At 46.0% G+C, this 14,872-nt stretch overlaps 1 protein-coding gene across 4 annotated transcripts in view; it reads right to left on the bottom strand.

Annotated features, from left to right (window-relative positions):
* Positions 1-10,362: 10,362 nt before the first annotated feature.
* The window catches only part of GPR45 (G protein-coupled receptor 45), an 81,074-nt gene continuing 76,564 nt past the window's right edge, over positions 10,363-14,872 (bottom strand). For all 4 annotated transcript variants that reach the window (XM_011370135.2, XM_011370136.2, XM_023536605.1 and 1 more), the window contains one exon: positions 10,363-14,004. In XM_011370135.2, the coding sequence (XP_011368437.1) occupies positions 12,636-13,757 (1,122 nt within the window). In that variant the 5' untranslated portion in view covers positions 13,758-14,004 and the 3' untranslated portion in view covers positions 10,363-12,635. The remainder of the gene's footprint in view (positions 14,005-14,872) is intronic.

Below are 14,872 nucleotides of genomic sequence, written 5' to 3'. Positions count from 1 at the left end.
CACCTTGAGATGATCCCTATATTATGGCAGCTAAAATTTGTGCTTCCTTCTCTGCCCAGTCCCAATTATTGGACACCAAGGCAGCCTGTGTGGTTGGAGTCTAGGCCCCAACTTTTGGAGCTTCCTTTGAATATAGGGCACAGACCAAGTTGTGGAATGTATAGCCAGGAGTGTCTGGCCCTCAGACTTTGGGCCAATGTTAGTATATTCTTTAAAAGCCTTGGAAAACTGGTTATGGTAACATAAAACACATAAATTATTTTGATAAAGCACGGAATCCTTGTTTTCTACTCAGAAAACTTTTCCATAAGTTCAGTAGCAGACCAATAGTCTAAGAAACATTTAAATACAACTCTAATTTTGCATAAGCTTACTTTTGGCATTTAAATTTCCAATCTTGTTTAGCTTAATCACATAAAATTTCCTCTCAGGATTTCTCTTCACAAACCTACCATTTTCCTCATTCCTTCAGTTTGCCTCTTCTCACTCATTCAGAAATAACCAACTTTAAGACAAATACCTTTTCTTTAATTTCCTTCAAAATAAATCTCCATACTTTATGCCTTCTGTTACCAAAAACATACATTTTCTTTTCCATCATAATTAGAATTCTTAACCACTATATTACATATAACACCAACAAATACAGATCAGAGGTCATGAACATATTCATATTTTCCCATCATCAGTATTTGTAACTTCCCTGGGGGTGCATGTCTAGTTTCCTCAGGGATCGATAAAATAGATGAGGTTCTCAGAGAACTCGGACTCCCCTCAGAGTCCAAGAGTGAAGGGAGAGGGGAAAATTCTGATTAATTTGAGATCTCTGGGAAGGCACTCTTATTATTGGGCCACCTAATAAGTCTGGGTCTTGGTAAAGGAGCATAGAAGCTTGTATGTAGGGGACTTCTTCCTATTTTCTAGTTTCCTGCAAAAAGAAAATCTAATTAGAGGATAGTATTGTAGTTTAGTGAACCGTTTACAGGCCAAACTTCTTGATATCCTTCCCATCATTAGTTTGGAAGGAGAGGGTACCCTATGGGTCCTCGCTGCAAGGAATTGCTGCCACTGTATTTCACTGACATCTGGGCTGTGGGGTTGAGGTTCCTGCCTTCCCTGTGTGGTACAACCTGGGAAGTGCCCCGCCCATGCTACTGGTGAGGAAGGAGGAAAAATATTCTTCTCTTACCGGGAGTTGAACCTGGGCACCCTGGGTAAAACACTGAAACTTAACCTCAAGATACCAGGGAACACAGTCCTAGCTGTGTCTACATCTGAAAGCACGGTACTCACCCTGAGAAAATTGCTCATGTGCCCTATGGTGGAGAGCCACCTTTCAGACGGAAGGGGGACTGGGGAAGGGGGACAGTAGCACGGGTCTGGGCCCGCAGCTGCTACAAGGAACAAATGCAGTAGGGGTCTGGTCTGTCAAGTCGTGTAGGCTGGAAAACATTTCATTTATGACTTCAGTGCAATCGTGGTCTAACTGGCCTGGCCTAACAGGTAACCAGTTTGTTGGCCTCTGACACAAGGAGAGCCATAGCTACAAGTGCTTGCATGCAGGGTGGCCAGCCCTGGCTGACAAAGTCAAGCTATTTGGAGAGATAAGCCATGGGACAGTGCCAAGATCCTAGCATTTGAGTTAAGACCCCTACTGCAACACCTGTGCACTCGTGTACATACAGAAAGAAAGATTTGGCTAAGTCTGAGAGTCCTAGTACAGGGCGTTAATTCCTGTTTGATTTTTTTTCAAAGGCCTTCTGTTGTATAGATTCCTTCTGTTGTATAGTAGGGGCTCCTGTTCTCCCCTTTTTGTGGCTTCATGAGGGTTTTGGCCACATAAGTCAAAAGTAATTTGAGCCTGTAGTTTTCCTGACAGATCTCATCCAGTCAGTGCCACAGGGCAGTCGGGCAGATATAGGAACTCATGGACGACTTTTTGTCCTCTTAGGTTGTACTGGCAAGGCTTCAGGAAGGGTCAACGAACTTGTTCCTTGGTTGTAGCTATAATGGTGGCTTGTCTTTGAGAAAGGAGACCCACAGGCAGAATTACAACTGAGTGTTCAGCTCTGGTGTTAACCATAAAGTGAATAAGTTGGTCCCTCGACTATCACTTGGACTATAGGCTCCTGGGGGCCTAGCAGAGTGGAGCCCTGTCTGGCCTAGTGCTGGTAACATAGGCTTCTTCTTCTCCTTTTTTTTTTCCAACTGACCTTGGGAGAGTGACAAGGCTCGGGCTAGGAGAACCCTACAGTTCTCCTCTAGGCAGACTCTCAACCAAGGGGGTCGGGTGCAAACTATTGCTTGTCAAGAATCAATATAAGGAAATTGGTCTGGGTTGCCAGGTTGACTAGTAATGATTTGAGAGATCCTCACAATGATGTCCTTATCAAGAGCTCCCTCTACCGTCCATTCAATACCAAAAGAGGGCCAGGTTATCTCACAAAGGGTGCAAACTTTCTATGGGGTTAGTTTAACTCTATAATCTCTTGAATAACCCTTTTTGAAATTCTTAAGCATACATCCTAAAGGTTTCTGTTTACTCTGTTGTCCGCCCATCCTTCCACCCATGGTTGGTGACTCACAAGCACTCAGAGATTCGCTTCGCCGTTCTCCGGCCGCTCCCTCGCAAGGATCTTTCAGGCACCAACTGGCAATTAGTGAATTGGTATAAATCCCTGACTAGGAATACTGGAGTAGACTCCTCACGGAGATCCAGTGACACCACCCTAAGCCGTATGAGGTTCACCACAGAACCGCAGATAGAGGCTCAACTCTCGCTTTGCAGTCAGGCCACATCTGTCAATCATCACTCACTCTCTTTCATACAACCTCCCACCATTCCTTAACCTGTCCTATGGAGAGTAAGCAGTTGCTCCTCTTAATCTGTGGATGGTGCTCGGTTACTCTCTGGAAGGTGATCAGGTCTCCCTTCTGCTCAGTGTTAACCAAACACAATCTGCCCTCCACCCTATGTACCTGAGAGGTCACTGTTTCCTCTAACAAATGTAGAGTACTCGGGTGACCTCAGGAAGTGATCAGGCTCCCCTTCTTCTCTGTAGAGCAGGACCTCAGCTAGCTACCCTTTGCCCAGTGTTTCCTTACTGTGGCTAGTTTTCTCGTTCCTCCATTGTCTGATCCTTGCTAGGACTGGCAGATGGGGTTTCCCCTTTCATTCTGTGAGGAGTTCACACAAAGTAATCCCCGGTGTGCACTCAGCGGGCACATCTAAAGGGAGGGTCGGGCTAGGGGTATCTGAAGTCCGCCAAATGTTTTTCCATGCTTCCCTGCCAATGAACCAGAAATCTGTTGCAGGAAGTGACACTTGATGGAGGAAATTGGACACTCAGACAACTTTGTTAGAGGAAGGAGAGTTTATTAGCCGGCGGAGCACGTGGGGCTTAACAGCACCAGAGCACGAGCTCCCCTTGGTTAGATTTCTTACAGTTTATATACCTTCGCAGTGTCCATGCAAGAGGCATGTGATCCCTTTGTCTGAGGTTTTACGTGCACCTCATGACTCAGGATGAGGAGGGGAAGTTTCAGGTGGGGACTGCAAGCGGGAAGGAATTCTCAGAACACTGGTCCTATCTATTTACAGATCATTTATCTTGTAGGTTTTGCAAGAGTTTCCAGAAGGCTATTTAGAGATCTATAGGGTGTGGTTAATCTATAACCGACTGAGTTGGTCATTTCTGTAAACCCTTCCCTTTGCATTTTTCAGATGCCTCCTCTCCTCTCTTAATATTACCACAGAGGAGGGCAGCTGAGGGTCTAAAGACGCATGTTACCAAGAGCTGCATTTAATGGTAAGGAGGAAGCTTTCCTTTTCAATTCGTGTGTTCATTTAGTCACATACTCAGTCTTTCATTCATTCCACAATTGTATAAATTCTATAGATAAAATGGTGAAAAAGACACAGGTGGTCCTGGCCCTGATGGAGCTCACCAATGAGTTAATTACCATGCAGGGGGACCTATGCCAGGAGGAGGCCTACAAGTATAACAGAAGCACAGAGGAGGAGCCCCAAGTCGAAAGAAAGTACTCCAGGCGGAATGAATGGTGGGACCAAGCCTGGAGGTGAGCGGGATTATGGCTCTTTTGAAATGGAGAGAAAGAGGTTCAGTTTGACTGCAGGCCAGGTGGGGGATGGTGAGGGATGAGGCTGGAGGTGGAGGCTTCTTGCTGGTTCCCAGCGGAAGAGTGACACAAGTGTTTCTGCTGTACAGAAACCAGTCCCTTCTCCCAGGACAACCACTGCCAGCATTTCTGTGTGGCATTTTTGCCATTTATCATAGTATTTACATAGTTTTTAATGACATGGAAAGGACCCCACACAACCACCAAAAAGGAAGGATACAAAATGTTTTCACCAGTTTATCTGGATAATCCTTTGTTTTAAAATATAGTCTATTAGTAGAAAATTGAGAGAGAGTAAGGCCAATAGATGAGGAGAAAATTGCCATTGAAAGACCAGTTTTTACACTCACAGATCCCAGACTTGACACCATGAGAGGCTACATGGGGAAGCACCAAGGCCACCAGGGGGAGCTGAGGGGAATTGCTTTTATTGTAGCTTCCAGGGAAGGAAGGGATGGGCAGGTGAGCAGGCTCAGGACTAGCTAGTGTGAATGATTCCAGCCGTCTCTGGGGCACAAGGCTGTCCCTGATTGTCTGGTACCAGGCCCTGGGGTGATCACGCAGGGGACTAGTGGCCTGGAGTGTTAGAGCCAGATAAAGGAGGTGCCAGTGATGTGGGCTCTGGATTGGCCGATTTGTATTTAAGAGGTGCGCTGGTAGGCAAGTTGTTTATTACCTCTAGGAATGACCAGCCCTGGGAGTGGCAGTCCCTTGAAAGTCAGCCAGGCCCAAGGTGTCCAAACATCAGATCACAGAAAATGAAAGAAATGGTTAATACATCCTTTTGATTAGGCCACACAGACAGCCACAATTATATTCTACTCTGTTTCCCAGGATTGAGAAATGAACATAAAAAATTTAATAAACTTCAAACAGCAAGGTAGGAAAGGTTGCCTCAGAGTAGCATAGGGTGAGAAATGGGAAATAGGATGTTCTAGAAACTCTTCCTAGGCCCAACCTGTCAGACAGACAGACTTCTGCTGCATTCAAAGGGTTTCTCGAATTGTGGTGACTCAACTTTGACTGTAGTCACCACGAATAATTCTTTCAGCCCAAACTGGTTTCTGGAGAGGTATAAAACACCTTTAATAGTTGTTTGCCTTACTTTTTCCATCTATAATTAGGGAATTATCGGCCTTGGCCTATACAAAACTGCAAACTCCTGAGTTTGTCTCCTTGGTCACATGACTGTGTTCACTCTCCCTGGTACCTTCAGGCCCCAGTTCATCATACAACTAATGTAGGGAGGAGGCAAGAGAATCAAAATGTTAATCAAGCCACAGTCAGAGACTGCAATGTGCTGATCTGCCCTGCAGCCAGGGCAGGAGGACACCTGCAGAACAAAGGAGGATTTCTGCTGGGATTGCTGATAACCCGTTCCCCACGCCTATGAAGGGGAATCAAAAACCAAGAGTCATTCTCTATGGCTAAAACCATGGGGAATCTGAATATTAAAGGCTGGGAACTACCAGCAGGCCTTTCACTCTACATATTCTTACCTTTTCATGCTAAATACTCTTTGCCTTCCTCACCGTATGTCCATATCAAAGGAAATAGGAACTAAAGAATGACATATTAGCTGAATTCCCTGAACATTTGGGGTCCCTCTCACTCTCTGCCTCTGAGAGGAGACCACACTCTGTGGAGTGTTACTCCTTTTCTAATAAACTTTTCTTTTGACTCTAACTTTGGTGTATGTGTTGAATTTTTTCTTCACTCTCCGCCAAAGGACCGTCTTTTTCTCTCTGTGCAGGGCTTGGTCTTCCAGCCACCCATTCAGGGGAGTTTGCCTTGTCCTGCATCACGACTGTAGCCCAGAGGAATCTTGGCCCAGCCCTCTGGCGGAGGGCCTGTTGGTGACCTACCTTAAGACTTTCCTGTTTTCAGTAATTCTCAAACACAGCTGGTTAGAGAAAAAACTGTTAGAAACTTTCTGAAAAAACAATTTTATTATGGCATCAAAAGCCATCAATTCCACTTTTAGAAGTTTATTTTAGAAAAACATTTGGCAGTTAAGCAGGAAAATTTATGTCAAGGATGCTCTTTACAACATTTTTTTAAAAAATAGCAAAAAATAGAAGAAAAAAAAAAAAGAAGAAGAAGAAACAGGGAGTGCTTGAGTAACTTACCTTGTGGCACATCCACACAAAGGAGGACTTCCAGCCGACAGAGATCGCTGCAAAACATCAAAAGAAAAAAGAAGAAGAAAATCCACCAAAAATCTAGGCAATAAAGTTGTGGTGCAGTATGATCTGAATTTTGAAATGGAAAACATACATTTTTGTATGTAACAAAAAAAAAACCTAGAAAATATTTTTTAAAATGTGTTTGAGAAAAACAAAACCTCCAATAAACACATTAGTTGTCTTTATTTCTACAAGGAGAAAATTACATCTATAACTGAAAAAAAATCAATAGATTTTTAAAGTTTTTCTTCAAACTAGGGAATATTTATTCATAAGGATGGAGAATACACCCTTCTTTTACAGAATCTGGATCTAGACTTTGATGTACAGTGTCACTTCATGTCTTGTTAAGAACTTTACCAGATCTGCTTATTGCATTGTTTGACAAGGAAAGAGCCAGGGAATACAGAGGGTCTGTAGGCAGAAGAGGGTCAGCAGGTTCACAGGAAGGTATAACAGAGATTTAGACTGTGAGACAAAATCCTGTGGAGCATCGTTACTGGGGAAGGCGTGGGAAGCAACTAGGAGTACTCATCTGGGCCTGCCTGAGAGAACCCTGTATACACGTGCCCCAAACCGCCTGTGCTGATCTTGAGTGGATGCATTTCAGCAGCCACAGGGCTCCCCGCAAGGGGGAAACGCCTGGGCTGACTGCTTCTTGCAAACCCCAGAGAGAATGGGGAGAAAGTCTTCTGTTTCCCATAACATCTCTCTTTTACTGCTAGGCATGCTTTGAATGCAAATCAAACTTTCCGTTTTTCTATATGCATTTTTTAAATGATTCGGTATTGTTTGTTTTTTACAGTGATGTTAGTGACCCTCTTTTCATGGCTTAATAAAACATTCCAAATCTTTATGACAGCATAAATGTGTTTGAGGGGGAATATAGCAGCAGCATTTCAATGAGGGAGGAAATGAGGAAAACAGTCCCTAACAGGACAGTTAATAAAGAGCCGCAAGCCTATCTTTTAAAAAACACTTCCAAAAATGAGCTTGGCTCTTTTTTTTTCCCTTGACTGGACTGATTGGCAAAGGGACAGCAGATGCCAGAGGCAGCAGAATAGAGCACAGAGGAGATGCAACATGCAGATCTAGTGCAAGGAATTTGTTCTTATTGCCTAGGCTTCTGGCAGTCTTTAGGCATTTACCCGAACACCTCAGAGAGCTGAACCTGTGTATCAGCACATTCTGGTTCTTGACTGTGGATGGTAAAGTCTTGAGCACACCTAAGTGTTTCACAGATAAATTCTTTCTGTTCCTATCAGGCTAATTGGGAAATATCTCTCTGTGCCACAGCCCACCCTGTTTCCTTCTCTGAGCTGGGCAATCTCTGGCAGCTCTCCTATTCCTAGAATACCTTGTCCCCTGTTCCTCCAGGATGAGAGGAAAAAGAGTAGGAAGTAAACTGGAACTGGCTGCTAAAGTTATCTTGGACACATGCTCCAAATCATGTATGCATGCGTGTACACACACACATGTGTGCGCACGCACACACACACACACACACACACACACACTCCCCATGCTTTTGTGCTCAACCTTTTATTCTCATAGAATCCAGATGCTAACCTCCCAGTTAGGATCTGAAGCCCTCTCTTACCTTAAATAATTAAATTGCCATGGTCTGGCCTAAGCCCCTACCCACACTCTGTGGGGGCCTCCACCTTTCAACAGTGATGCTTTGAAATTATTCTCTTTCCTTTAACATAATCAAATTCTCAGGCGAAGTTGCTCTTGATCACTGTTGATTGTTGTTTTAAATTGTAATTCTTTTTCCTATCTTGGAAAAATTCATCCCTTTGTGGCTACAAATTTTCAAACAGTTTAGCTTTCATATCTCTCACATCCTTTGTGTCTAGCAGGTTAAATGTGATGGCTTATCTCCTTAACACAGGCATAAATGCTTGCAGTTTCTGTATCTGGTTGCAGGTCTCTATATGTTGGGGGCTAAAGGTAAAGAGAGAGGTAATCATTAGGGTTTGGTGTGATAGAGATATGTTTCTTTTACAATGAGAAAAAGCTCATTGATGAAATTTGTACTTAGGACTTAAGAATTTGTATGTGTGCTTGCTAGAATCTCGTTTTTCAAAATTGTGCAATGTCTTCGCAGAAACCACTGAGAATCCACCAAATCCTCCTCCCACACTAAGAAAGCCATAGCTGGGCACGTGACCACCTAACACAGGACTCCATCTCCTAGCCTCCTTTGCAGCTGTGTGGTCATGTGACTGCGCTCTGGCCCAGGGAAGCACAGTGAGTGGGAGTGTGTCTTATCCCATTGTTCCTACGCACTCTTTGCTCTCACAGGAACCAGACCACAGACCTGGCTGCAGCCCACAGTCACCACAAGATGAGGACAATGCCTCAGGGGATTTAAAAAAAAAAAGAAAAAACCTAGATGGAAGGAACTTCAGTCCTGAACCACCACATGAACAGAGATCCTACCTGCCTGATCTTTAGAGTTGAGTGTCTGTTATAAGAGCCTCACTCTTTTACCCCAAGCCACACTCCTTTCTCTCTCCTGGTTCCTTACCTTCTCAGAGGTGCTACTGAGCTCTCTGTAGACTGCAGAACTGCCCTCAGAGCAGCGGGATGTGCATCTTCGGTTGCCTTTCCTGGCATGGAAATGGGGTTGCACCCACCCACCCACTCCATTCTGCTAGCAGCCCCGGGAGGCCGACACGCAGCCCGGGGAGAGTTTCTAGTGGAATGAAATAGTGCAGTTAAGGCCATCAAGAATTTTGCTCTTTGAAGTCAAATCCATGTTCTTGATTTCAGTAGATGTGTATTCTTGTCAAATGAATGCTAAAATCTTAGGGCTGCATGAGGATAAGGAAAGGCACTGAACAGCCAGTTTCTACCTTGCCCCAAAAGGACAAACCTCGGCCGTAAATCAAGTTGACTGTACAACTGTAATCATTGTTGCCACCGTATATTCAGCCCCACCATGGCCCAGGCATTGGACGAGGTCTTTTACACACATTATTTCATTTATTCTTCATGGAGCCCTCTGGCTGGAAGTATTTTGCCATTCAGGAAGTAAGCAAGCTGGGGCACAGAATTATCCAGAATCTCTTGCCTGGAATCACACAGAGAGCAAGGTGGCTCTAGGGTTTAGACCATCCCATCCGGAGCACATGCTCTCTCTGCTTCAACACCTGTGCATTCCTTTAGAGCAAAAACCTGGGCTCCGGCACTCTGAGACTTTGGGGGCTCTGGGAGCCAGGCTGCCAACTGCATGAGCAAGGGGAGCAGAGCACCATTCAAAATGCATACCTAGAGGAGCTTTAGTTCAAAAACAGCATGTGTTTTAAGTCACTTTGGGGACTAGCACACTTAGGGCTCAGAATAGCAAAGTAGGAATTGATCTAGATTTTTGTCATTCATCTTGGTGGTCAGAACGTCCTAGAGTAAATTTGCTTTCATTTCACCCCAACATCAGGGACCAGGATTCAAGATGAAAAGGTAGTGGATTTTCAGGGGTAGTCAGAATTAGGATGACACTTCTGAGACTTATTAGTGTCTCATTTTCTGAGCCAAGGCTCTCCCAAGGATCCTGGGTACTGGCCTCCTCAATCCTAATTATTCTCAAGGTCCCGCAAAAAATAGGTACCCCAAGATTCGGGTGACCCCAGGGCTAATGAGGAGATGAAAACACAAAACAAAGAAGCAGTAGGTTGTCCAGCAAGCCTCACAGGAGACTAGAACTGGGCATTTGTGCAATTATCTTAAGAAGGAGAAGTTCGTTACAGGTCTGAAGGTGGCACACTGAAAGTCAGAGGTTAAGACTCACTAGTTGGAGTTACTTAACAGGGCTGTGATTTTTAAAAAATGTGGGCATCCTAGTTGTGACCACATTGCTCAAACAGTGTCCTGGTTTTATCTTATTGTTAATACCCTTCTTTAGTCATCCGGCTTGGTTAGTAACTTACAGATCTGAGATTTCCTAAAGTTGTGTCTTAGGAGATGTTGGACACTGACTTTTGCTTACTATTCATGGCCTTGGTGCTAGTTTGGGCAATAACGTAGTCTTATACACTGAAAGAACAATAATACTTTATTTAAAATATATACAAAATTATTACTTTGAAACATATATTACTGTCCAACATACATCATATAACACTGATTGATGTAAATTTTGGTACCTTCATTCATTCGGTTTTGTGATTTCTTTTTCACTCAAGGCTCTGGAGGAACACCCTTAAATGCCCACCAGAGGGGAGACACCCACTGGCCTGGTCCCCTCGGAGGTCTGGCTGTGCTCTTGGACGCCAGAGACCGTGCAAGTCTGCTTCTTGGGAGCTGAAGGCAAACTCTGCCCTTGCTGGGGGCATTCGGGATGGGTGCCACCTCAATCAATTACAGGCCAATTGCTATCATCTTTCTCTCTCCATCTGGGTATAAAAGGAGGGTGGAGTTAATGAGAAAAGGTGTTAATTATTTTCTGGACAAATCCTCCTCTGGGTTTAGATCATGTAAATTATGTTCTTCTTAACTCTCTTTTTTTTTCCTGCCTCTGTTGCGAGTGCCACAGGAAGCCAGTGTGAGAACGAGGAGCTGGCCTCTTAATATCAATATTGGAAAGGAAACAAGAAGAGAAACAAAAGGGGGCATCTGTGTTCTTAGGCCAAATTTGAGTTGTGATTATATGGCGATGAATCCGACTGCTTTCGGGTACAGCCTGTGTCCATTCGTCACTATCTCCCCCACAGTGCCTTGCACCTAGTAGGCACTTAATAAAGGCTTGTTGCATGGGTAGATAAACGAATGTAGGGGATCCGGCGATACGAGTAAACAACACACACATTTTAGAATCAGAATGTTTGGAGATAAAAGAGACATTGGAGATGATCTAGACCTGCTTCCTCACTTGGCAAATGGGGAAACTGAGGTCCAGAGAAGTGAGGTGCAACAAATAAGCTCACACAACTAGTTCCTGATTGAGTTAGACTTGGAATTGGATTTTCTGAATTTCTCCTTAAATTTCCCACTCTCTTCAGATCTAAAGCTGTAAAGAGAGCTTTGTGGGCTCAGTGGTGTGCCTTAAACTCAGAGAAGTTGATCTCATGTCCCCAGTGGTAACGGGTAGCCCTGGGTACAGTGGCCAAGGGTACAGCACAAGCAGAAAGGTCTCCTCTAGGTGGCTGCACTTCCGGGGCCCCGGTCCTGCCTGGGCTCAGAGGACCAAGATCCCGGGTAGGTGGCCCAGAGGACAGCGTCTGAATGAGGTAGGAGGAGCATAGAGATCAATGGGGAACTGCCAGCCAGTTGGGTGTCCAGTACGTACCCTGCCAGCAGTTCCAGTGCTGAAGTGAATGTGGCAGCTCACAGAGGCTGAAGCCTCAGGGTGTCGAGAGGAAACATGTAAACAAAGCCCACTGACCACTTGGGAGACGGAAAGCAAGTCGCTACAAACACTTGAGGAAAAGATGAATTACAAGAAGAGGACCGTGTTCTTTTCTGTGCACTGGGTACGGATGGAATGAAAACAAAGGAAGGCACAGGGAGCGGCGAAGGGGAAGAGAGAAGGGGTACAGAGACTGCCAGCACAGACAGCGAGGGTGAAGGGCCTTGGGGTGCAAGGATGGGGTGGGCTGTGCAGGTAGGAGGGGTGGAGTACATGCAGGAGCACTCAGGCGGGCTTCTCATCTCAGCTGAGCTGCCCCCGAACAGTCCCTGGGCTTCGAGCCACTGAGGCCTCCCATATGTCATACTGAGAGCTGAGAAGCACAGGGGCTACTCCGCTTCCCAGTGTGATTTTGGTTTCTAGAAAGGATAATTTGGCCTGGTCAGGAATGCACATCTGATCAACGTAAAGAACCTTGCACACTTCCCCATACACCACAAACGTAAATGCCTCTGAAGAATGTGGGCGTCAAATGAAATGAATGCTTCCCAGGGAGATGCTGCCTATCTGGGTTTCTCACATCAGGTACAGAGGGAGCCCTTCAGACAGAACCTTCCTCCTGCCCCACACTCAACCAACTCTACTCCCTGCTGCCCTCCTTAACTTCCTGCCCACCTTCTGCACCTCCCTACCACCCCCGCCGCCATTTCCCAGCATCTTAACTACTGTCCAGGTTCCATCAAATCCACCTCTGTTCTCCTGCAGCGAGAAACAAAAATAATTCATTTTGCAAACTTGGGAGCCGCAGCTCATCTGGTAACAAATGAGTACCATTGTGCTTAAATGACCACCACAAAATGCCCAGTACGATTCAAGTGCCAGGAAACAGAGCAGCAGGACAGAGGGGCTCCGTCTTGGCCCCAGTCCTGGTGCACCTCGTCCACCTCGCCGGCCTCTCCCTAGACGGCAGACTGGTTTTCGTTGCATGCGTAGACGGTGCTCGGCTGGATTCGCCTTCGGATCCGCTCAGGCACTCTGGGGAGGATTTGGAAGGTCTGGGGCAGCAACTCTATGCAGGCCTCACGGAATTTTTTGATCCTCCAGCAGTAAACGACAGGGTTGAAGACAGACTTGACATAGCTGAGCCACAGGATGCAGGAGCTGGTGGTGTAGAACGAGGGGCTACAGTAGAACCTCCGGCTGAACACGGACAGAAGGCTGTAGACCGAGTGTGGCAACCAGCACAGTGAGAAGCCCACAAAAAGGATGAGGATGGTGGTGAAGGCCTTGGTTTTGAAGCTCAAGTCCAAGCTGACCTGCTGTTGCCGCTGGAGCCGCCGCAGGCCAGCCCTGGTGAGTTGTCTCAGGTCTAGGCTGTCGGACTGGTTGTGGACACGGGTGGCATTCTTCCGGAAAGTGTGCAGGATGCACAGGTAGGAGCACAGCATGACGCTGAAGGGTACGAAGAACACAGCCACCACCAGCATCACCACATAGGCACGACCAGCCGGGAACTCGGTGTAGCCCAGTACGCATTGGGGGGCCCGTGCTGGCACCTCCACGATAGTCCAGCCAGCCAGCGAGGGGGCCGAGACGCAGAAGGACAGTGCCCAGGACACAGCAATGATCACCTTGGCCCTCCGTGGGTTCAGCTTATCCTGGCGTTGGACGATGATGAGAAAGCGGTCCACACTGATGATGAGCAGGATGGCCACGCCCTCCAGGACAAAAAACCAATAGAGTGTGGCGGAGAGCCGGCAAAAGTAATCCCCAAAGTGCCAGTGGACAGTGATCAGGGTAACGGCAGTGAAGGGCATACAGCATAAGGACAACATGATGTCGGAGAAGGCCAGCGTGGCTAGCAACAGGTTGATGGCGGAGCGCATGGCGGGCCTCTGGTACACAATGATGCAGACGACAGCATTGCCAAGGAGCCCCACCACGATCATAAGCATCATGATTACTGCCAAGCACACTCGGAGGGGTGCGGGTGGCATGGTCGCCCCCGAGTCTGACGCATTGCTCCCATTCGGCAGCAGGTATTCGAAAGTCTCTATGGACGTGCTGTTACAGGACATCATGGGGAAAACTTGCAGCTGGGACAGAAATGCCTGGAAGGATGCCCCTCAGGGCTTTGGTGGTTGCCGTTTTCTGTCTGCCAGCCGCATCTTCTTCCCGGATGTCTCAGATCCCTCGAGCACCGGAATGGTGGAGAGAAAGATCTGTCTTTGGGAGAACTACCCAGGATCTGCAATTCATCAATCACATCGCATTTTTTTCTGAGACAACTAACTGTCCACAGCTTCGTACTTGGACAATCTCTGTAGCCTAGAGCAAAGAAACACAGGGAAGAGAAGGGAGTTAGACTTTCCAAGCACATGTTGAATAGAGAAGCGTTTACATTTTGCAGGTTTTCTAAACACTAGACTAGAGAGAAAGAATGACTCATTTATTTACCATTTGCAGTAAGGCTTGGTATTCACAAATACTATGAGCCTGGTGCAGTAACTGAGGGAAACCTAATCAGACCTACTGTGCAGGGGATCAGGAAGTGAATACCTTGTAATCAACATTTACGTGATAGGCATGTATTACTAACTTGAATTATATACAATTGTATTGAATGAAGCTTTGGACAAGCCAACTTCCCTTAGAATGACAATTCTATGAGGTCCAGGATTTCCAACTGTGTCCTTTTCTGCTGTCTCTCCAGTATCTAGAACAGTGCCTGGCACATAGAAGACATCTAACAGATATTTGTTGAGCAGACGAATTCATGGTAGTTGATGCTGCTATTATAAAATTTGTTTAGGTTTATTTTGAGATAAATGCACATTCACATGTAGTTGCAAGACATAATCCTGCTAGATCCCATCTACCCTTTATGCTATTGTCCGTAATGCAACATCTTGGATCGCTGTAGCGCTGCTATAGTATCACTTTAGGAAACACTGATGGGAAGGAAGAAAATCTCCCCAAAAGCTCTTTTAAAAGATGGTGTTAATTTTTGTTTCTCATAGATGTGACAAGAATGGTGTTCAGGCTCTCAGGTCCAGAGTCAGACTGCTGGCGCTGGGTGAAATCCAGCTTCCACCACTTATCAATCACTGGGCATCCTCTGCCAGGCTGCTTAACCTCTGCCAGTGCGACCTCTTCGTGTGTCATGTATGAAAAATAATCAGGCCAACTTACAGAG

The sequence above is a fragment of the Pteropus vampyrus genome, unplaced genomic scaffold (genome assembly GCF_000151845.1).
Source record: "Pteropus vampyrus isolate Shadow unplaced genomic scaffold, Pvam_2.0 Scaffold160, whole genome shotgun sequence".
In the NCBI taxonomy this organism is placed as follows: Eukaryota; Metazoa; Chordata; class Mammalia; order Chiroptera; family Pteropodidae; genus Pteropus; species Pteropus vampyrus.
This window is presented reverse-complemented; position numbering and strand designations above follow the sequence as displayed.